The sequence below is a fragment of the Etheostoma spectabile genome, chromosome 2 (assembly GCF_008692095.1).
Source record: "Etheostoma spectabile isolate EspeVRDwgs_2016 chromosome 2, UIUC_Espe_1.0, whole genome shotgun sequence".
In the NCBI taxonomy this organism is placed as follows: Eukaryota; Metazoa; Chordata; class Actinopteri; order Perciformes; family Percidae; genus Etheostoma; species Etheostoma spectabile.
The window spans coordinates 18888150-18912188 of record NC_045734.1 but is presented as its reverse complement, the minus strand read 5'-3'; the positions used below and the strand labels follow the sequence as shown (position 1 = coordinate 18912188).

At 39.2% G+C, this 24039-nt stretch overlaps 3 protein-coding genes and 1 long non-coding RNA gene across 12 annotated transcripts in view; 3 read left to right on the top strand and 1 right to left on the bottom strand.

Annotated features, from left to right (window-relative positions):
- The window catches only part of LOC116700034 (E3 ubiquitin-protein ligase SMURF2), a 69229-nt gene extending 65371 nt beyond the window's left edge, over positions 1 to 3858 (top strand). The window contains exons 19-20 of the mRNA XM_032532869.1: positions 601 to 676; positions 846 to 3858. Of these exons, the coding sequence (XP_032388760.1) occupies positions 601 to 676; positions 846 to 945 (176 nt within the window). The 3' untranslated portion in view covers positions 946 to 3858. The remainder of the gene's footprint in view (positions 1 to 600; positions 677 to 845) is intronic.
- Positions 3859 to 5622: 1764 nt separating this feature from the next.
- The window catches only part of LOC116700084 (uncharacterized), a 30455-nt gene continuing 12038 nt past the window's right edge, over positions 5623 to 24039 (top strand). The window contains exons 1-7 of one of the 5 annotated variants that reach the window (XM_032532942.1): positions 5623 to 5907; positions 9554 to 9622; positions 9969 to 10028; positions 10785 to 10878; positions 12096 to 12186; positions 12317 to 12395; positions 12570 to 12841. In XM_032532942.1, the coding sequence (XP_032388833.1) occupies positions 5681 to 5907; positions 9554 to 9622; positions 9969 to 10028; positions 10785 to 10878; positions 12096 to 12186; positions 12317 to 12395; positions 12570 to 12816 (867 nt within the window). In that variant the 5' untranslated portion in view covers positions 5623 to 5680 and the 3' untranslated portion in view covers positions 12817 to 12841. Of the gene's footprint in view, positions 5908 to 6169; positions 6520 to 9553; positions 9623 to 9968; positions 10029 to 10784; positions 10879 to 12095; positions 12187 to 12316; positions 12396 to 12569; positions 13468 to 24039 lie in introns of those variants that run through there. The other 4 variants (XM_032532951.1, XM_032532935.1, XM_032532959.1 and 1 more) reach the window with 4 other exon arrangements.
- LOC116700181 (uncharacterized) lies at positions 8656 to 9590 on the bottom strand. Its single transcript, XR_004334591.1, has 2 exons — positions 9516 to 9590; positions 8656 to 8768 (listed from the first exon to the last, which is right to left on the bottom strand). It is a non-coding gene; the product is annotated as an uncharacterized LOC116700181 (long non-coding RNA).
- LOC116700119 (THAP domain-containing protein 4) overlaps positions 15911 to 24039 on the top strand; it is an 18399-nt gene continuing 10270 nt past the window's right edge. The window contains exons 1-5 of one of the 5 annotated variants that reach the window (XM_032533053.1): positions 19341 to 19501; positions 19647 to 19698; positions 21672 to 21726; positions 21968 to 22013; positions 23319 to 23334. In XM_032533053.1, coding sequence (XP_032388944.1) covers positions 19500 to 19501; positions 19647 to 19698; positions 21672 to 21726; positions 21968 to 22013; positions 23319 to 23334 — 171 coding nt within the window. In that variant the 5' untranslated portion in view covers positions 19341 to 19499. Of the gene's footprint in view, positions 16468 to 17198; positions 17254 to 17426; positions 17473 to 17740; positions 18040 to 19340; positions 19502 to 19646; positions 19699 to 21671; positions 21727 to 21967; positions 22014 to 23318; positions 23335 to 24039 lie in introns of those variants that run through there. The other 4 variants (XM_032533037.1, XM_032533028.1, XM_032533018.1 and 1 more) reach the window with 4 other exon arrangements.

The window sequence follows — 24039 nt, the reverse complement described above, 5'->3', positions numbered from 1 at the left end:
GTGTGGCTGTGGCCGTTTTATGATTCTGTGTGGAATCGATGGCATACCCCCGCAGACCCCTCTGCGTCCACACCGGACCCTACGCCATAGCCTGACGTGCACCTCTCGAAATATTTAAACTACACGCCGCGGCAACGCACGTCTCTCAGCCGTGGCTTGGTAGCAGTGTATTTCCCCTGACTCAGTTCCTGGTTCTCTTCCATAATCAACATGAAATCAAGGAGAGGGTTATCTTTTCTTTTTGTTTAGGTTCTGTTCCACTAGCTTTCACTGCACACAGAAGGATTCTTTCATACTGTGTGTTTGTTTTATTTTTTATAGAAACGGGATCATTTTCTGTCCGTATTCTAAAATACTTTGCTATTACGATGTTCTAAAGATTTATTTAAATTTTACAATACCAACCATTCCAGGGGCATGTTTAAAACAAGCAAAAGAAACCCTCTGATAAAATGAGGTGTTGGCTAATGGAACATAAGCTGGAGGCCTTAGCCATAGGCTTTAAAAGGTGTCAGGACTTTATCAGCTGAGATGTTGGTTAGTAACTTAACAATGTGATGCTGAACTACACCTGATGCACCCTGTTTGTTTTGACTGTAGGTGCTGCGGGGCCCAGACTCTTCACCATTCATCAGATCGAAGCTAACACCAACAATCTTCCCAAAGCTCATACGTGGTGTGTGTCACATGCACCTGCAGACGCAGACGCAGACACACACACACACACACACACACACACACACACGACACAACACAACACACACAAAATGTATCATGATAAACAATACTTGTCACTCTCTCATAGTTTTAATCATATGAACTCATTGTCCTTCTTTTCTCTCCAGCTTTAATCGGATTGACATTCCGCCCTATGAGAGCTATGACAAGCTATACGACAAGCTGCTGACTGCGATAGAAGAGACCTGTGGCTTCGCAGTGGAATGAGAATTATAAAGTGTGAATTTGTGTGGACATGTTTAACTGTGTGTGCAGGACTCTTGATAGACTATAATTGTCACTGCAACGTACCAATGGGCTCACTCAGAGCCTGTTGCGTGTGTTTTTGACTAGCCTGCAGTCTTCCTCTTCTTCTCACCACTCTCCACATTCTTCCTTCATCAGTGTCTGTTTAAACAGCTGCTAAAGAGTCATATCTTGTCCTTTTTATATTCATTTATTTGTTTGGCGTTTTTTGTTTTGTTTTGGCGATGTCTGTGTGAAATACAGAGAGTGAGTTAAGCGCTGTTAAATTAAAAGCTGCTGCATTTCTTTCAACAGCTGTGAGTTGTTTGTGAGCAGCAGTTTCTTTTTTACGGCAAATGAAACGGCACTGGCTGCTCATCTTACTAACATCTTAAGTTAAATCACACCAGGAAGCTGTTTATCAACTTACAGTTTAACATCTTACAAAATTCTCCCAAGGCATTTTTGAGAGCAGTGAGTCACTGTTTTGTTTTGCAATTTAAACTGATTGAACTGATCCTTGTCATGCTACTGAATCTTTAGAACTGCAGGTAGCCATATCTTGCCCTTAGTAGCCATGTTAACCTCAACCAATACACCTTCCTCTCCTAATGGCTGCAGAGTTAGTGTGCTTTATTTTGCAGGAGCACCACAAATTCATCCTACCTCAGTGTAGTGCTTTTATATTTGAAGGGTTTCGTTCCAAAATGCTGTGTATTGAAAGCTAATTAAATTAAAATTCAGAATAATTTCATTTTTAGTGCAATGCTCCATAATTAGTCAGATGTTCAAACCAACAGTCATTTTGCAAATGTAAAACAATATCATTTAAATTGTAAATATATCATTTTGAAATGGAACTCATACAGACTGACATAGATGTGGGTCTGATGCTTTGTGATATTTTGAGTTAAGCTTGTGGTGAGTTGTTTAGAGATGATGGACGGACTCTGATGAAAAAGGTGTGAATCTGATTATTTTCCCTTATTCACTGCGGTGTGGCCACAGCTCTTGTACAGGTGTGTATGTATGTTTCTGCATGTGTATAATTTTTTTATGCAAGGATGGTAGACAGTTTATAGACGAGTTCCCCATCATCTCTACTAGCACAATATCCTGTATTTAAAGCTGCAGAGCTGACTTTTTTTAAGCCTGGTTGATCTTCCGTTTTCTCTCATTAAGGTGTCTCCAGCAGTTACGTGTATGCATGTTTTTGTTAATTATTTTATTTTATCCAACCCAGAATATCCCAGCACACTTCTTGTCAGATATGTGTGAAAAGGGCACAACTGTCCATGGGACCAGGCTTGATAAGAAGCTATTCAAGGCAGGTGTCTATTTTTAGTCACATCCTCAGTTTAAAAAGGCAGGTGTTTCTCTTTTTCTCTCTCTCTTGTCACTTTAGAGCACTTTACAAACTGAGCAGTGGTGGCAGGAGTGCTTTATTCACATTAGATTAAAACACATCATGTTTCATTTGCAATGCGACTTCATTAGTAATATACAGAGTAAAACGTATCTATACACTTGTAATTTTTGAGTGTATATATGTACAAATACATAGCTATTTTGTATATGGTGGCTTGTTCTTCTGTTCAATTTAAATGCAAGCATGTTGGTGTCTGTCACAGGCATTCTCAGGTGAAGTTGTCCTATTTTAATTTTTGTTTTTAATTTTACATTAGACTAGTGTGTGAGGAAGGGTGCAAATGGTTGTAATGGAAAGTATATTTCAGGAGCCCTGTCTTTAATCCCATGATAGTGTACGGTGGCAGTTAAAAGTGAAATTTTCTTTTGGTCAATCACTTTCACTTGTTAACACACATACCTTCATAGGAGGAAATGAATGGCCATATTTGCTGCTCTGGAGGTCTGTGACACTGCTGAATAACTGACAACAATATGCAACATGAGTTGTTTTTTTGTTGTTTTTTTAAAGTGAGGAAATTGACAGAAAGCTGATGGTGGCCTCAAATCCTCAGAGCTGCAAATGTTGGAGGTTGACTGCTGCTGAACTTCTGGGTGATACACAGTGAAAATGTCTAACCAAAATGAAAAAGTCATTAAAAACCAGAAAGGCTGCAGTTAGGTGCATCTCCATTACCGCAGCCTCCATCCAAAGAAAACCCCTGAATGAATGGATGCTACAGAAATAAAACCTATTTATTTGCATACTTAGTACTCCTAGAAACTTTTAGACTTGGAAAAATATCAGTTAAATGTAATTTTTTTATGTATACTGCCTACATTTATTTGTAACCATGAACAGTTTGTTAGCTGATACTCAAAACTTGTGTGGTCACCAAGAGACAAAACAGAGAAACAAAACATGAAATTGTTGTCTTTGTACAGTTACAGAGAATATATTTGATTTTACCTTTAACAACCTCATACAGAGGTGGAAAAGAAATGCTTTACACTTTTGTTTGCACACATTATGCATACTTGGGCTCCAAGTTATAATCAGACACTTCCTTCTATTTACCAAATAGTTAATAGACTGATCGGTTTTTTCTCATGTAGATAACATATATATATATATATATATATATATATATATATATATATATATATTTACACACACTTGTTCTTGATATGCACACGTATGTTTGTCCAGTGCACACGGTCCACTCCTGCTCTTTGTTACTTTTTGTCGGCACCAAGTTTTCTGGCTGGTTCAGTCTTCAGTGCAAAAGTTGTCGGGGTTGAGAGCTTACAGACGACGGGAAATCTCACTTTTCCCCAGTTAAAAAGCCAAATTTGTCAGACATCTTTTGCAATTTTGCAGATCGTTAACTTTTTCAAGCTTTGAACGCCAGTGATATAAAGAGATTTTTGTCTACTCTGATTAATCTGAATAGACTGAGAGACAGTTATGGTCAAAATGATGTACTGTACTGATTGGGTAATGTTCAGTTAACTCTTCCCACATTTTTTAAATACAGATTTACAGGTGTGTGTGGTGTGTGTGGTGTGTGTGTGGTGTGTGTGTGTGGTGTGTGTGTGTGTGTGTGTGTGTGTGTGTGTGTGTGTGTGTGTGTGTGTGTGTGTGTGTGTGTGTGTGTGTGTGTGTGTGTGTGTGTGTGTGTGTGTGTGTGTGTGTGTGTGTGTGTGTGTGTGTGTGTGTGTGTGTGTGTGTGTGTGTGTGTGTGTGTGTGTGTGTGTGTGTGTGTGTGGTGTGTGTGTGTGTGTGTGTGTGTGGGTGTGTGTGTGTGTGTGTGTGTTTGTGTCTTTGTGGTGTGTGTGTCTTGTGGTCTTTGTGTGTGTGTGTGGTGTCTTTGTGTGTCTTGTGTGTGCTTGTGTGTCTTTGTGTGTCTTGTGTGTCTTGTGTGTCTTTGTGGGTCTTTGTGTGTCTTTGGTCTTTGAGAATTGAGTACAAAACAGAAAAAAATAATCTTTTGTTTTTTTAAACCATCGTGTTTTATTTCTTTGATTTCCTATCTGTTTTTGTATTTATTAAGTTTGTGTTCATAGTTTTTCACATCAGCTGCTCTGTGAGCTTGCAATTGACACCTGTACATAAGGACAACAAAGAAGCAAAGCAAGTACTACTTGTACTCTTGCAGAAAGCTGAGCAATAAAACTATGCTGTTTGGACCTCACAGCATTATGTTTTATAGGACTACGTGAACTACTGTCTTTTTTTCTTTTGGTTGCTGGAAGTTTAAAAGAGTAAATACATACGTAATATCAGAATACAAAATGTACTTTAGGTAGCATTATATTGATAGTATTTTTTTTAAAGAATTGGTTATGACAAGTCAGCTGATTAAGATTCTGCAAAACTTTTTGCTCTGTTTCAGAGTAAGGTTGTCACAAAGCCTTTACATATTGGAGTGACTGCTAAGAATTTTCCTTTAAATAAATGTTTGATCGTCTCAATACTTTATTAATACAATTTGAAAGGTTGCCTTTGGAATCAAACATAAGTTTTACCATGCAAAGCCTTTTCTTAAGAAATTAAAAGGATTATATAAATATAAATTGGACTTTTTGCATAGCATAACCTGATCCAAACCATTAACCATCTTTTCTAGCATTGTCTGTTCTCTTTGTATTGACATCTTGTACAAAGATTTAGCATTTTTTTGCGCATGTATTCAGCTTCTTTACCTATAAAATGTAAGGAAAAGGCATAAAACAATTTAGAATTGTAGCCAAATTACAAGCCAACGGCCCCTTTTTAGTTTTTTACTATTCTATTTTCTATTAATGACCATCAATACATTCAAGCCATAGCTAAATGAGTTGACACTCAAAGCTAGTGCTGGATGGGCCTGTTAATGGGTAGTTATATTTAGTATATAAGTTATGTGTATATATAATCAAATACATTTGTTTGCTTATCCCCTTTTACTTTTACTCATTGCTTGTAAGATATCTGTAAAAAATGGAAGCAGTTCCATATTGCATAAATGCCAAGACTTATGCACATCTGCTTTCAATATAAAATATATGAAACAAGCCATTTCCAATTTAATCGATACAAAGTTAATTAAGCCTTTCAGCTCCCCAAAATTCTATATTTATTGGTATTTATTGTTTATTGGCTGTTAGTTTTTACAAAATGGTGTAGTCCGGGGAATTTCCATAGACAGTGAAAGAAATGGGGTTTTGGCGCGCAGCAGCTCGAGTAATGCGCTTTACGTCACCGCTGAGAAAGGACGACAGCTACGTTCGGCCTTCGGAGACGACGACTGCGGCAACATGTAAAGACATGGCTGAAACCCCGGAGAAGCGCCCACGAATTGTTCCAGTCAGTGATTGTACTTCTAAGAAAAGACCTACACGTTCAGCAGAAGGTCTAAAATCCAAAAAAGAAAGTGACGAAAGGCGAAGAAAAACACGGGTAACCATTGGTGTGGCTTTTCCTATTTGGAGAGCGCTGAAAAAAGAAAAGGGACTGAGGTCAGACACGGATGTTGCCTTACTGCTCTTGAACAGGTTAGTAATGTGTGCAAGAACGTTTTAGGACTTGCTCTTTCATTTGCTCGACCGAAAAGTCTGCTACCGACTGGGTGGATATGCTGCGCTATCACCGAAGGCTTGCCGACATTGTTGTTGTCATTAGGGATGACCGAAACTACGCACTATAGCTTTAAAAACCTGTCCATAACCAAAACCTTATAATAATACATCCATGGCCATACCAGCCTGCGGTGTGATGGAACAGGGACCATAGACATAGCACGTTTATGTATGACTGGGACTGTCTGCCTAGAGCAACGTCATATCCGGATGTGACGTTTATGCGCGATCCGGAGTGCGTGCCTTGCTTCTTTTCTTCAGCGCCGACATTGTGCGAAACAACTGTTGTTAGTTTAGAAACGGAGTCCGCTATCCTCAACGACCGGCACCCAACACAACACAAATTAAGTCAGCACCTAAGAAAAAGAGTTCTTTCATATGAAGCCCTTCTGACCAAACGTGAAAGTGACTGACGTCGGTCGAAAACCAGGTTCAACCTCGGCAGAGCATTCCGTTCATGGCGGAGCTTGGTTTGCGCTTGTGGATAAAATCTGACACCGCCGCGCTGACTTTCGTCTTATTGAACAGGTAACGTTAAGCACTATTTGTTTATTTGTTTATTTCAAAGGATCCCCATTAGCTGACGCCGAGACGACAGCTAGTCTTCCTGGGGTCCAAACAATACATCCAAAAGACAATAAATACAATCAAAATGACTCACAAATATATCATATATAAATTCACTAACAAAACTGACAATGCAAAAAGTACTAACAAACTAAATATAATAAAGAATAATATAGCACATGATACAACCTCACTCAACCAATCCAGACAATATTATATCGAAAACAAATGTAGTCTAAGTCTTTTTTTAAACCAGTTTTTCCCTTGTTGTCCCGAATCCCAACTGGAAGATTGTTCCAATATACAATTGACCTATAAAACACAGTCCTCTTCATACAGTCAGATTTAGGTAGTGGTAAAGAAATCTGTCGACTATTCACCCCTCTTGTATAATGGGAATGCATATCTGAGCAATAAGTTAACTTATCATAAAGAAATTTAGGAATCCCAGTATTAATAATTCCATGAAAATATACTAACATATTAACAGATAGTCTATGCTTGACCTCCAACCAAGCAAGACGTTCATGCATCTCTGCAACCCTAGTTCTCGAAGAACAACCAAGAACCAGTCTTGCAGCCTTATTTTGTGCAACTTGTAATTTTTTTAAATGAGGCTGACTTTAGTTCACTTTACAGTCCTCTGTCATTAATAACGAGGATTCACTAAAATTACACACATGACAATGACTTTCAATTCCCAAGAGAAGACAATCCAAATGATTCTTGCCAGTTAATATAAACTGAGTGTTTAAAGGTGCAATATGTAACGTAATTCACTTACTGTATTAAATACAAAAATGACCACAATATTTTATCAGATTTTTTTTGTTTTGGATGACATATCTGAAAACAATGCTAATGCCAGTATGTTTCTAACAATTGCATAACCATAGATGTAACAAAACCTGGGTAAATATTCGAGATGTATTCGAAAGATGGAGACAGCTTAGAGCCCAAAAGGACGCAGAGTTGGCTAATTTCCTCCTGAACAGGTAATGCAATTCAATTTTATTTATAGTATCAAATCATAACAAAAGTTCTATTATAGTCACAATAAAGATAATGAAAGAGTGACTACAACGAACTATAACAGCATAAGGCAAGCATTAGTTTCAGGCTAGTTTATTATGGCTACTAGGGACGGGCATTTTATGTAATTTCAACATTTGTGATCTCACAATGAATAACATAGAGTACTTGGAGTTGGTTACTTGGAAAACAGTTTAGACACAGCCTGTAAAGTGATCCCGACTGGTCCTGGCTAACGTCGCTATTCTAACACGCCAAAAACTGCTAATGTTAATGTAGTACGAGGAAAGCATGTTACAAACAGTGAGTGATTTTACGCCAAGAGAGTGGCTATAAATCTCGTTATGAGGAACGAGAGTTTCAGAATCAGAAATACTTTATTGATCCCCGAATGGGAAATTCTGTGTTGCAGTTGCACAAATCGCATAGAGTGGGTGGGTGTGCGTGCGTGCGTGCGTGTGCATACATACAGTCTATGCAATGTATACAGTTCATTCAAGGCAGAGAAATGCATGACTGTTGTGCAAATCAATGTCAATGTTAGCGATTAGTGTTAGCATAGCAAGCTAGCGATTTTTAAAAGGTTTCACTTAAAAACATGGTTGCAAGCACATGACTGTACAGACCACAAAACAAGACTGTCATAATTTTTAAATGAATTATTTAAGCCAAAATTACTTACATTTATGGGTCTCTCTGGTCGATGCGGCAGCCTGTTGCACAATGTATATCACATGTACATGTTCTTATCACTACCCCTCGATTTCAAGTAAGCTTGAGTCCTCCCTTGATTCTTTTCATTCACTGTCTATGGTTCCAAGGGCCATACACCCTTACCCCTCGTTCAAAAAGAGTATTGGCACAGCACTAGGTCTCGCCTGAACGCGCAAAACCTAGGGAAAGGGGTAAGGGGTAGGGGTAAGATAGAGAAATGAGATTCAGCCTTACCCCTTACCCCTAGCCCCTTGAAACCAAGGGCTAGGGGTGTTGCACATTCAGTATTACACATTCAAAGTCTGTTGAAGTCACTCCCCTGCTATTTAAACTACACTGGCTCCCTGTTTCACATAGGATCAACTTCAAAATATTACAATTGACATTTAAAGCTCTTAACAATTTATCTCACCGACCTCTTTCACACCTACACTGCCTTTGCCTCCCTGCGGTCCTCTGCAGCACTACCAGCCATTAAGCTTAGTAGAGTGGGTGCCAGAGCTTCCTCTTATGCTGCACCATAACTTTTGCAACTCGCTCGCTCCTCCATTTATTTTGTTAAAAACTTTGATGTTTTCAAAGTTTGTTGTTTACACACTGGATGTCATTATCCTTGTAGCATGCTGCTGGTGGTCTTGCCGTGGGATTAACTGTACTAATAAAACTGTTAAAACACTGCCGGCACGCTGCTGTGGAAGCTCCCCGAACGTCATTTATCCAAGTCTGGTTGTTACGGCTCTCCGCGGCAGTCTCCTCCACTCCGGAGCTAACCACTAGTCAGAGATAATCGTTGCTAACCGAGCCTTCGGTTCTCCGTGCCTGTATCCATTAACTGCATGGATGGACTCAAGCCCGAATGAAACCCTTAATTTTATTAAAAAGGCGGTAACGGTTTTAAACTTCAACTCAGAGTTGTAGCGTTAGCGTGCCAAGTTGATGCTTTCTCTGCGGAGTGCAGACTGATTTGCTCTTGCGAGTCACGTGACCAAATCGCAGCCTTTGCGATTAGGAAATTGCGTTTTAACATATTGTGATATTATGCGATTAATTGTTCAGCTCTACTGGAAATGTACTTTTGTTGATCCAGACTAGTGTTGTCATCACTGATTTATGTGTGAGGTAAAACTGTGTAGAAATCTATTATATATATATATATATATATATATATATATATAGAGGGTCTTATTTGGTGTGCTGCCTTATACTGTTACGTGTCCATTTGAATAAGCTCACTCTTTTATGATTTTAGTTATTTTAGGAAGTCAGAGAATTGTCCAGAAAAAGCAATCATTCACGAGAGTTCTTCAACAGACTCCTGGTGAGATGTTTTATTTTTAGTACCACTTTATAAGTGTCTGACAACATTATGGAAAGAATCCCAACAGAGAGTGTTTTTTTTTTGTTTTTTTTACACAAAAGAGTAAAATCTTCCAAGAACAGGTCTAAAATCGTTATTGCTAAACCCCCCAGACTCCGTTGAAATAAACACTAGTTATAGCAAATGTAGCAAAGTGTGTTAATTTCAATGGAATCAGAGTGGTGATTGTTTAACTAACGCTAACTTATTGTAGAAATGTGTTTACAGTCTCATTTAGCGCGCTGCCATATACTGTAACGTTGCATGTCCATTTGAATAAGCTCACTGCCATGTTTTTTGATTGTAGTTATCTTCGGAAGAGTCCTGACCAACCAACCATTGAAGAGAGTTCGTCAACTGAATCCAGGTGAGATGTTTAACTTTTAGCACCACTTTCCAGTGGTGAAATATACTGCATACCCATACATGTACTCGAGTATTGTACTTAAAGGGGCTGTAATCAATATAAAAAAGGTGGTCAGGGATTGCCTCCACACGGCTCTCGCAGGCCCCCACCTATGCTTTGTCACGGCCCTAGGCGTCAGATACCAACACACAAGGCACTCATATGCACCAATGTGCACGGGCGGCTGGACCGGCTGTCAAAGGAAAAACAAGTTCAAATAACAACACACACACACAAAGGGAGTGTGACTTCATTCTCTAAGGACCTCATTACCGCACTATACCTTCACATAGCAAACAGTTGTGTACTGCTACAGTATATTAATGTTCTGAATATCAAGTACAGCCCTGGAACTTTTACTTTGTTTTACTACACAAATCTAGCCGTGTCTGTCACTAATTTAATAATATATTATTCCGAAATAATTCTGTTCAATGTGCATTTTTGATGCCAATACTCTTGTGTACCTGTGGTATTGATACTTTCACTTAAGTAAAAGATCTGAGTACTTCTTTCACCACACAGTGGTGCTTACATTACTTAGTCTTTAATTGATGAAGGCCATCTGAATACATTCACATTGTAGCTTTTTGTACTTTCTATGTCATTTTAAGTTAATTATGAATATTAGTATGACATGTTAATTACACAACCTGCTGTAATACACACATGCAATGGTAGAATTTAATGTATACCCCTGTGCTTCTGTTTATTTAGTGAAAGTGTGCATGAAGAAATGATGTGGTCACAAAATGAAGTTAAGCAAGAAACTTGCACTGCTCCTTTTGTCCAATCATCTGAAAATGGAAAGGTAAATGTGACTCTGACGTATCTCCCATTCAAACAATTAGTCACAGAAAATATACATGTCAATTTTATGTTTACAGTTTCTTTCAATTTTTCAAGCAAAAACACCAAACATCAACCCAATTTTCATGTTATTTTTTTGTCCAAGGGACTGTTTAGAACAACAATCAAGAAATTGCATTTGCTCAAGCCACCAGACTCCATGAAAATAAACAGTAATTTTAGCATCGTAAAATAGAATTAATTCAAAGTTGACAGGAACAAAATAAAATTATGACATGTTTTGGGTTGTTTTTCGAATTTTCCGCCATTACAACTCTAGTTCTGGTGGAAATGAACACATAATATCTGATATTTTATAGTCTAAAGGATTAATCCATTCATTTTATAAAATATTCACCAGATGAATTGATAATAAAACTAACATGTGTTGCAGTGGACAGCATAAATAGATTTATAAATTCATCAGAACGTTTGAGGATTGATAAAAGTGAATGTCCTCCCTCACTAGAGCTGGGCGATATGGAGAAAATCAAATATCCCGATATTTTTGACCAAATATCTATCGATATTGTGGCGATATTGTATGGTTGACTATTGGTGCTTTCGACAAATATGCACACAATGTCATTTTTCATAAATAATCATCAGTTATGTTGCTATAATAACTATGTGGGTAAAGGCAAATAATAGAACAGCTGCAACAGTCTGGTGTGTTCAGAAAATGACATCGCTCTACTGCGATGCAGCCTCTAAAACCGGGAAAAGACAACACATGTCATATCAAAGTATTACGATATCTAATATTTAAGACGATATCTAGCCTCATATCCATATCGATATATTGCCCGGTCCTAATCTTCACTGAAAAATCCTGCTCAACGCAGTACCATTGACATGTTGTTTATTTGCTTTTACTCTTTAAAACAGCACAGATACACAAAAGACATGAACAATTAGTGGCTGCTTGCAGATGGAAAACAGTTTTCAGCTCTGTATTACACTGACGTGATGCAACTGCTGATCGAGCTGATCCATTTCAATGTATTCTTTCTGTAATCATATTCTAAAATATATATTTATTTATATTTTAATTTAAAAGATGTAATTTGTGAAGCTGTAGTGTATTAAATGTCCAATGTAAAAAAATGTTGCCTGTTTTTTACTAAGTGGTGTTCTGATGAGCTCCTGTTCCCATTTTGATCCTATTTTGATATCAAGGAGTCAGGGAAACTAGATGCTGCTTGTCAAAGACCGAAAAGTCAAGAAGAGTGTACAACAACCAACCAGTTCAAAAATAAAGCAAATAGAGGTGAGTTGCCTTCACATAAAGAGAAAGCAAAATCCTTCTCCAGCCAAAATAAATCTAAAGATTGGAAGCAATTGGTAACCGGAAACATTAAGTAATAACTGATATCAGTGTAAAATGGATCCACACACAGATATCCAAGAAGATGAGAATGAAGAATTCAGCACCTCATTAAGTGTGGGAGATGGACGCTACCTGGTGGATTTGGGGAGGTATGATGACGCCAATAATTAATACCAACAACCACGATCGATTGAAGCTTTGGTTATTAAAATTGACATGTAACCTCCGTTCTTATTAAAATTCTACAATCTGTTACCCCCATTAACAGAACCCGTTGAAATAAGAGCTGGCTAATATCCACGCATCTTTTCTGACTCCCTCAGCTCGTCAGAGTTCATCGTTGATGAAGAGTGCATCCTTCAGCTGTTCAAGTCATGCAGGGAATGCAACAGACAATGTACAGTTAGAAAACGCGTCACTGGTCTAAAGCTCGTGGTTAACCAAGCGTGCTGTTTCTGTCAGAGCCACTCTAAATGGACTAACCTGCCAGATGACGACGACGACGGTGGCGATCTCCAGACAAATGGAAAACAAACGGCACGTAAACAGACCAACTCAGCCAAGCAGTAATGCTAGATGTGTCATGCAGACAGTGGTTCCACAGAGTTTATGTTGACGCAGGAATATGTTCGTTTTATTTTTCAACCTGTGACACAGTGGACTAAGCAGCTGGACTTCTGCTTATTTTGCTGCCTCTATGGAGTTTGGCTGTTTTCCTCTGTACTGTCACAGCGCTGTCGCCAACTGCTCTGCAGGTATTTACACATATTTCCTGATGCCATCCCACACCTCAGAACCAGCTGGTGCGAGCGAGAAGATGTCTGTTGACATCCTGCATAATACAGCAAGTAAGTGATTGTAAAGGCAAAGATGGTTCCCTGAAGAAAGATGGACCGTTCTTTTCTTTCCAGGGAAACGTTTTTCAAATATTTTTACCTGAACATTTTAGGCCTTTAACTCCACAAGACAGCTGAAGATGTGAAAGGGGAGAGAGAGGGAGAATGACATGCATCAAAGGTCCACAGGTCAGAGTCCAACCCACGGCCGCTGCGTCATGGAGTAAAACTCTTTGTGTGTGCCCGCTTTACCAACTGAGCAAACACGGCCACAAGACGTCAATCTTTTGATCTGTTTGTCATCCTTGTGCCAATATTTAGTTTCACAGTACGCAGAAACTCAAACAAGGATTGTTGTCAAATAATCATGTAATAATGAACCGTGTTTTAATGACTCATCCTATGAATGTGAGATATGTTATTGCACAGCAAAAAGCTTGCAGGATCCAAATGCTATCACATTTTGAGTTAGTCGGGCTAGCATTGTGATCGGATCTTGGCCAGGTGTTAATGCTATGTGCAATGTGTACTATATTCTAAAAACTGTCCAGCAAGTTAAAAGGTCACCGAACTCTCCCGGCAAAAAAATGATTAGCAGAAGTCCTACCTTTCAAAAAGTGAATTTCAACTGTCTATCAATGGCGTTGTTTTCCTTGAGCTGGGACAAGTCAGCCGTGCCCAACCAATTTGAATATTGAGAATGGATCATGTTTATTAACACTAGGTGTAAATAGGGCCCACAATTAAATACTCACATAAGTCAAGATAATTAGAAAATGCATTACTGTTTAGGATTTTCTGTGCATAACATCCATAATCAAATTGAAACACCTTGTTTTATTATTTGAGGCTCAATTGCAGCTTTTTTCTCTTCAGTTCAAGACTAAGATCGTTATGCTTTTTGAATTTTAAATTTCAGCCTTCAGGCTGTAACCTGACACCACAGTGGAGCCAGGAGAGCAGAGTGGGTTGCAGCAGGTCAAAAGTTCAAGAGCCCACTGTTGCTTAGTTACCAATGGCAAAGATAGCTCTTGAACTTCAGCTCTCCTGGATCCACTGTGGTGTCAGGTTACAGCCTGTTTCTACATAGTCATTACTAAAGACATAACAACAGCAAATCATTTTTTGGGGGGGAAAATACATTTTGGAATATTGGATTGTACAATTGACAATCAACTAGTGTGGAAAACAGGAAATAAACAGTATTATGGATTAACACAATTTCTATGCCTTTCTGTCACATCTACTGAAGTCAGATTTGCTACGTTCCCTCCAAAGGAATCACTGCACATGGGTAATGACATTTTGAACATGTTTACAGGCTTAAAACTTCCCCTGTGTAAGTCTGTTAGGTGCTAACTCTAGCAGGAGGATAACACGGCAACACAGATTGTTTTCGTTTTTCTTGCTACTGGCCGCACTCTAAATTTACAAACAACAGATCTACGTGTTGAAATGGACCGGAATTCTCCTTTTAAGTTTCAGATTTGAGTTAATTTTCCAGTAGAAATGTGGGACATTTACTTAGTAAAATCCCCAAAATTGTACAGTAAAAATGTTTCCTTTTCAGTATGGGTGCAGTCAGTGATGTCCTGTACTCAAATATACAGTGGAAGTCATTTCCTGGAATTATATACCAGTCTTTTTATAGCACCTCAAGTTTCAGATTTGTAGTCATTTAACAGAGGTATGGGATTTTACTTAGAAAACTCTCCATATTTATACAGTAAAATTGTTTGATATTTCTGGGTGTAGTCATATGTCCTTGACTTAAATGTATCAGTCATTGCCTGGAATTATGGAGCAACGTCATTTTCTTTGCACCTACAATTTCAGATTTGAAGTCCTTTTTACAGTAAAAATGTTGGAGTTTACTTGGAAAAAACTCCATATTCATACTTAAATTGTTAGATTTTAAATATTTTTTTTAAGAGATGTCAACTCATGTTAGTCATTGACTGGATTTATGGAGCAAAATAGTTTTTTAGCACCTTGACTTTGAGTGTTAAAGTCATTTTACGGTAGAAATGTGGGACACTTACTTTGTAAAATCTCAATGTACGCAGTAAAAGTTTTTTTATTTCTTGAAAATATACTCCAATCTTATTTAAGGAGTACATTATATAAACTTTAACACCTTATTTTGAAAACCGGAAGTAGTCCCATGTGTATCGTACTACTAACTTTGCTAAGACCGTGTTCAATGTGAGGAGAGTGCAGATTTGAGTCGCGCATGCTCAGATGTAAACTGTTTACGGCATAACGCGTTACACCCAATGAGAGTCAAATCGGACCAGCTCTGGTCGAGTGCAGATGTTAGTTGCGCATGCTCAGATTTAAACGGCTTACGACATAAATGTCATACTGAAGTTTGTGAAAACCATAAAATAATAAACTTCTGTCACCACAAACAATAACAGAAGATGAAATCATTTCAAAATTGTTTTAGCTGTCTATGATTGATTAATTGCTAACGTTAGCTCAAAACGCCATTCAAGTGACGGCCTTCGTTGTTTGATTGCTAGCTTGTAGCTAAGCTAGCAGTCATTTCAAAACGTTTTAGCTATAATTTTGTTTGATTGCTAACCTTAGCTCAAAATACCATTCAACTGACAGCCTTTGTTGTGTTTGATGCTAACTTGTAGCCAGCAGTGAATGAACCTCGTTAACTAGGTCCAATTTTACTGTATTGACATTACAGAAGTCTCTCGTTAGCTTATTTTATGCTACTTGTCGCAAAGTGGCGCATGCGCGACTTAAATCTGCGCACTCACATTGGGCAATGACAAAAGTCGATCTGCGAGTATGAGTGCACTACAATTTCAGCATCGGCTAATTTGACCATACCTCTGTTTAGTTCCGGTGAAGGCCACACAAGTCGACAGTCCAACTCATACAATCCAATATTCCAAAACGTATTTTTTCCCCAAAAAACGAATTGCCGTCCATGGTAGCTACATAGATAGGCCGTAATCTGACATCACAACTGAGCCTGCACAGCTCCAACAAGGCTTGAGTTCTTGCGCGTGCCCATTGTCGACATCAGAGTGGAGGTCGAAGAGCTGATGAACGAAGCTTAGATCAGGAGAAATCTGAGAAAATGGTTCGCGTTTGTGCCTTTCCAAATTGCGGCAACAAAATGAAGAGATATTTGTGCTTGAGCTTTCACCGTCTACCCTACCGCAACCGGGAGACTTTAAATTTGTGGCTGGTTGCACTTCAGCTCGATGTGAAAACTCCCTTGCGAACATTACGTGAGAGAGATTATCGGGTTTGCAGCGAACATTTTGATGAGGACGAATACACCGAAAAGAGCGTTAAGTCTCGGTATCTGAAGGCAAATGCCATTCCAAAAGCGAAAAGACCAGCTGCAGACACATTGCAGGTAACGTCTTTATGATTTCTTATTATGATTTTCCTTGGTAGTCTCGGAACGTACATGTATACATATGCTTATGGGTGTTTTAATATGAAACATTCATGATTATTTGAGTGTTACCGATCGAAATGATAAGTTCCAGGCCTGCTTTCATCTTGCATATTAGCTTACTTTGTTCTCGTGCTGTCTTTAGAAGGAAATACTCGACGTACGAGGAAAAGTTTATGGAAGCATAGGGCTGTGTCATGACACATGCTGCCGTCAGAACACTGCTACTGTGGACTGAGCACTTAAAGCCGTATTGTCCTTGGATGTATTAGGATAACTGTAAAGAGCGTTAGGCGGGAAGCCCGTTCATTCCAATGAGTGCTCAAAACATGGATGTAGTAAGCGCATAAAACAATCCAATCTTCCGCGTTGACTGGCCCATGACGTCACAATGAACATGCGCACTAGCAAGTTTGTTTGTCTTGTAACAACCGGTAGAAACTTGCACGTCCATGAGCGTCTCTCTTGTTCTCTTTACACCAAGGGGGCAGAGCCATAGAGAGAAAAGTTGCGACCATTGTTGACACTTTGGCTAGCGGGTGCACCGTACATAAACATACCCTGTTTTAGCCTCATGGGTGCAAACTAGCAGGAGGACAACACGGTGTAGTTCCCTGCCATACTACTTTATCTTTGTAGTAGCAGAAGACTACAATGTTGTCTGCAACCCTGTGTGTGGTATTTTACAGCTGCATGACGCCTGGGCAGTAATGGGCAGATCACCTGGCCAGGTCAGAAGCACAGGTGAGTCTTCTTGCTGTGTACTACTCAAACTATTTTTGTTCAATAAGTCTCTTATGTTTATCAGCATGGTGAAGACAGTTTGTTCAGCTGATGATGTCCTAAAAGTTGTCCAATAGAGTCCACTCTATTATATATAAACAAAGATTGTTTTGACGTTTTTTTTTAATTCATAGGCATTCAATCAAATGTCCCAGAGGCATGCACTGCAACAATGGAGAAGTGAGTCAACAAATAACTTTGATCATGTTTCCCTATGTGTTAAGTAAACCATGTAGCTTCACATTAAGGCACGCTGTCTGTGATACAGTATAATACGCCAGAGCTTACTTATACCCCATTCAGTTGCAGTGATGCAGGTTAAATACCACTGTTGTACCTGCAACAATGTATCCATAGTGGTAACTTGTGTATCTTTCCAGCTTTAGCCGTGTTCTATACAACGATTGAGTGATTCTCATTTCCCAGCTCTCTCTTCTGTCCCAAACAGACCAACTCTGCAGCACATTGTGGATGAGGAGGCTATTCTGCAGCTGATGAAGAACTGTCCGATGTGCGACAGAAAATGCCGCTGTTCAACACGCACTCGCAGTCCTTACTTCATAGTCTACCAGAGCTGTTACTACTGCAATTATCAACGAAAGTGGGCCAACCAGCCTGAAGCTAGAAATATGAACATTCGTTAGGCAAACGTACCGCACAAGAGGGAACTAATGCTAACGAACAAGGTGTCTGTAAATGCCAAGGCTCAGTCCTCACAGCTTAATAATACAAGCTTTTCTGAATCCTCGGTCTCGGTCACATGACCCATTAGGCATCTGAAGAGCCCAATGTAAACTCTGTCTTTTGAGTCTGAGATTGGGCATGAGCCCAGTTTAAGATGTGCCTTAAGGTGGATCATTATGCAGTTGGAAATGCTTGTTGATGACAAACAATTCTGTAAAGGTTTATGTTGAGTTGAAGCTTCAGTCCAAAGTAATAACGTTGAACTTGCTAACAAGGAACTCAATTAGAGTAAAGTAGTAAAAGAGGTGATAAGCATAGTTTTGTTTAGTGAGAAATACTGCACTGAAATATGGCAAGGTGTGTTGTAGAAAGTTCAAGCTTAAATACTTATGTGAGTCAAGATAATTAGAAAATGCATTACCGTTTAGGATTTTCTGTCCATCGTCAAATTGTTTTCATCATTTGAGGCTCAGCTGCAGCTAATGTGAAACTAGCATTCAGTTAGGACAGGTAAACTACAGCTCTTCTCTTCAATTTAAGACTTGATTTAAGACTAAGATCTTTATGCTTTTTGAATTTGAAATCTCAGCCTTCACATTATTTTGTTGACTATATATGTTTTTCATACTTTGGTCAAGTGTATCAGCCTAAACTTTAATAAAATATTAAAACAGTAACCTGCACCTCATGCAAATAACTTAAACCTTTTAACTGTGACCCATTCCAGCAAGAAGAGGTGTGTGTGTGCGTGTGTACATAGTCTTTTGTTACACCCTTGTGTTATCACTTTTATAAAAATTGCAAAAGAAATTGTTAAAAGAGATGAGTGGGTCCACACTTTGATTGGATGTTGAGGATGGGGCATTTGTGTGCTCATTACATTGAAAATTGTATTGGTTTAAAACTATCACATCTTTATTTCTGGCTGAGAGTTAAAAACCACCACAATTGAGTATATATTCTATTGAGTATATTATATTCTGAAATATTTTGAGCGCCAAAAAGTCCGAATTTTCGTACGCAAAAACATTCTGATTTATAACACCATGCGGCGCACACCTGTACGAGTCTCGTTATAAATGTGGATGTGCGTTGCCTCATGCTCCTTCCAAGGCTGTCCCATATTTGTCCTTATAAGGTCCATATCAATCCAGGAATATTCCTATTTACATGTTGTGATTTGTATAGTCACATTGTATACAAATAACAAGGTCACATGAGACACGGCCATAGTCTAACCGCATACTAACTGGGAACTATATTCTCTGAAAGGCAAAGCACTGCTACTTCTGCCACTTGGGCGGAGTGATATGGTCAACGCGCCTGAGAAGACCACGGAGCAGAGTTCGCCTGGAGTTTGCTCGAGTTGGAGTAATAGGGTTAACAATTACTAGATGCTAAATGCAGTTTACAATCATGGGTGTTCGCTGTATTGTAAAGAGCTGCAACAATAAGCAGGGGAGACCAGGTAATACCATGATGTTTCATAGAATTCCAACCAAAAACGCTGACCGGCTGAATCTATGGCTACTTGCTCTGGATGTGGATCCAAATACACCTGTAACCACCTTCAAGAACCATCGTGTTTGCTCAGAACATTTCACTAAGGATGATTATTATGAAAAAATGGAATTAGCCACACGGACCATGAAACATGTGCTGAAGGATACGGCCATCCCATCGTTAGTACAGACAGGACGAAGTGGATCCCCTGCGGCTACGGTAAGTGTTCCGTTATGTTTATGTTTTAGAGGACTAACTACTGTAACAGTAGTCTGGGGTGACCCAGAATAAAATGAGCGGTTCTAGAGCTAACCGTCATGGCTGTAGCCTTCACCTTACTAATGAATTAGATTCCAGATATACACCAGTCCGTGTTCGTTCTGGTTCTCCTCTCGACGTTAGTCTGTTCGGCATTTTGTCTATCAACTTCCAAAATTTGTAACTCCTCGTCTGTGTATTCTGGCTCAAAAATATATGCTTCTAAATCTTGGTTTGATACCAAGTAAAAATCCTCTGACAATTTCTCAAAGTCAGCCTTGATCACCAGTCTTGTTCGCTGCCAGCCATTCACATTGGTTTTGTTGACGGAAGTAACTGTGCTTTTCGCTGTTGCGCTAATCCCTCCGCCCAAGTAGCACTGCTTTGCCTTTCAGAGAATATAGTTCCCACTCCAAGTTAATATGGCTGTGTCTCATGTGACCTTGTTATTTGTACACCATATGACTGTACAAATCACAACATGTAAATAGAAACATGTTGGCGCTATTTTGTCACTTATTCAGAGCAGTAGGCTAGTTGGAACCAGTTACCTGCAGGATCTTTGCTCTTTGGAACCCAAACAGCTAATGGAAGTCCAAATTCTGCCTCCGAGCTTATACTGTACTATACGGTAATTCCTCTACTGTGCAACAGTAAATTGCGTGATTATGACACAACTGTTAGCCTATTTTTACTAAAACGTCTGCTACGGAGCGATAACGTGAGCTACAAGGTAATGGAGCCTTTCATACATTGTCGTGTTTCTTTATAAATAAACAACGGACAAATAGTCGTTAAACGCTTCAGATGTGAAGTTATTCGCTGTCAAAGTGGCGCCGATATGAATGGCAGTCAATGGAACGCTAACGACGGGTGATGGCTTGGTAGTGTTATAATTTTCTAACTTCGTGTTCGTTGGATCTCTGAGGAAGGAGGCTCGGGTCCAATTAAGAAAAGGTTTAATGAAACAGAATGATGAAGATGATAAGACAAAGACAAGAAGACACAAAACAGCATGATAACACTGCAGCTGACAGTGGACTGGATCCACGCTTCCCCTGATGGAGTCGGATGACACCGGTCCTGATTATTCCTTAATCACATCCATTTTTCCCCTGCACCTGGGGGCGGTTCCTTTTCACCTGGTGTATTCAAATCCATTCTCGATGGTCCGTCGTTGGCATGGCAACATGCCGAGCGCATCTTCGCTGTCCAATGAGGGAGAACATGGCTCTAAACTCTGCCCCTTTGGGGTCGTTTTGGGTCACAGATCAAAAAGTTCTATCATGTAAATGTGAAACTCCAACATCAACACAGTTTAATCTACATTGTATTGTCTCAGCCTAGTCTAAGACCCAGGCAGCAGACAGAAAGTTACTTCGGGTGAAAGACAAATGGGCCGTCTTGACCTCTTCAGAGACAAAATGCATATTAATCCTATCCTGGCTGCATTATACATAAAACAGAAACCCATTATTTTCAAAACATTGTTTTTAACTTTTTATATAGAAAAAGCCGCTTCATCCCACAGTCAAGGCGGGCTTGTTCCAGAGGTAAGACCTGGCTATAACGTTAGAAACAAACTTGAATTGAAACTAAACAGACTAGAAATCCAAGCTGAAATAGCCTGTTTTTCATCCTTCTCGCTTCTAACTACGGGTCTGAATGCAGAAAGAACAGATTTGCAGTTGCGAGGCAGCTTTTGTCAGTCAATATAGCACACACGTATTGCTCCAATCAACTACACTAACCTTCAACACTGATTGGACATCCACACACAAGGTCACTAATTATGCCTTTTAAGATGAAAATGTGTGTATGCAGTAGATAGCACGGTTAGTGGGGGATATTTTAGTTCCCTGCCATACTACTTTATCTTTGTAGTAGCAGAAGACTACAATGTTGTCTGCAACCCTGTGTGTGGTATTTTACAGCTGCATGACGCCTGGGCAGTAATGGGCAGATCACCTGGCCAGGTCAGAAGCACAGGTGAGTCTTCTTGCTGTGTACTACTCAAACTATTTTTGTTCAATAAGTCTCATATGTTTCTCAGCATGGTGAAGACAGTTTGTTCAGCTGCTGATGTACTAAAAGTTGTCCAATAGAGTCCACTCTGTTATGAATCCTGATTTTTGTTGTTGTTGTTGGTTTTAAAACTGTTTAAACCAACTACTTGCTATTTAAAGATTGAAGATTTAAAGATTGCTTAGATTTTTAATTGTATTCACAGGCATACAAGCAAATGTCCCAGAGACATGCACTGCAACCATTGAGAAGTGAGTCAACAAATATCAACTTTGATCATGTTTCCCTAATGTGTGTTTCCTCTGGGTGCTTTGGTTTCTTCCCACCATAAAGACATGCATGCTAGGTAGGACTACAGTTTAAAATTAGCCAAATGGCTAATACTGGCGCATTTACAGAATTGTTGATTAATGTGCATTGTCGTAATCAAATAAATTAATCTACATGTGTTAAGTAAACCATGTAGCTTCACATAAAGGCACGCAGTCTGTGACACAGTATAATACGTCAGAGCTTACTTATACCCCATTCAGGGGACGTTATAAAACGCTTAACGTGAAAAGGCTTAACGTGGTTTAATGTACGAAACAAACCGATCAATCATCACCATATTTACCATGGCCATATCGTGTCATAAACACTTAAACCTGTCAAAAAACTAAACTGAAATCCAACGATTATGAAGTTATCTCACGGTAACGTTTTCTTCTCTTGGTTCTATGGCGAGGAAAGGCTTAACGTGGCATAATGTACCTAAACACACTCAATTATCACCATATTCTCTACATATTACTCTCAAACCAGTGAAACTGTCAAAAAATCGGACCCAAAGTCCTATTATTATTATGGACGGTAGCTGACATTAAGCGTGCTACTTCATTAGGGATATTGAAGGAAAAAGCTTAACGTGAAAGCTAACGTGCCTAATGTACATAAACCGATCAATTATCACCATATTTCTCTCACATATTGCTCCTCATAACCAGTAAAAACTGTCAAAAAATCGTACCTTAAGGTACATTAAGCCACGTTAACTTTTTCACGTTAAGCTTTTTCCTTACAATATCCTTAATGAAGTAGACACGCTTAATGTCAGCTACCTTCCAATAATAGGACTGGGTCCATTTTTTGACAGTTTTCACTGGTTAGAGAGTATATGTAAGAGAAATATGTGATAATGTCGATGTTTAGGTACATTATGCCACGTTAAGCCTTTTCCTCGCCATAGACACCAATGAGAGAGAAACTTAGCGTAATAACTTCTATAATCGTTGATTTCAGTTTAGTTTTTTTGACAGGTTTAAGTGTTTATGACAAGATAGGCCATGGCAAATATGGTGATGATTGATCGTTGTTTAGGTACATTAACCCCGTTAAGCCTTTTCACGTTAAGCGTTTTATAACTCCCCCATTCAGTTGCAGTGAGCAGGTTAAATACCACTGTGTACCTGCAACAATGTTCCATAGTGGTAACTTGTGTATCTTTCCGCTTTAGCCGTGTTCTATACAACGATTGAGTGATTCTCATTTCCCAGCTCTCTCTTCTGTCCCAACAGACCAACTCTGCAGCACATTGTGGATGAGGAGCTATTCTGCAGCTGATGAAGAACTGTCCGTGTTGCGACAGAAAATGCCGCTGTTCAACACCGCACTCGCAGTCCTTACTTCATAGTCTACCAGAGCTGTTACTACTGCAATTATCAACGAAAGTGGGCCACCAGCCTGAAGCTAGAATATGAACATTCGTTAGGCAAACGTACCGCACAAGAGGGAACTATGCTAACGAACAAGGTGTCTGTAAATGCCAAGGCTCAGTCCTCACAGCTTAATAATACAAGCTTTTCTGAATCCTCGGTCTCGGTCACATGACCCATTAGGCATCTGAAGAGCCCAATGTAAACTCTGTCTTTTGAGTCTGAGATTGGGCATGAGCCCAGTTTAAGATGTGCCTTAAGGTGGATCATTATGCAGTTGGAAATGCTTGTTGATGACAAACAATTCTGTAAAGTACACTGTACACTTTTTACTTTGAGTTTTCTACATGACATTGACATTGTCATGAACGTGTCATAAAACAAATGCTTTTTTAGTAATTGTCATTCGGTTTTGTCATCACAAGTTCATGCGTCATGACTGTGGCATGTGGGTGTGTGTTCATGACAGTGTCATGTCACTCTTATGGAAAAACTTGTCACCCAGTAAAGTTTTGTGTTAAGTTGAAGCTTCAGACCAAAGTAATAACATGGAACTTGCTAACAAGGAACTCAATTAGAGTAA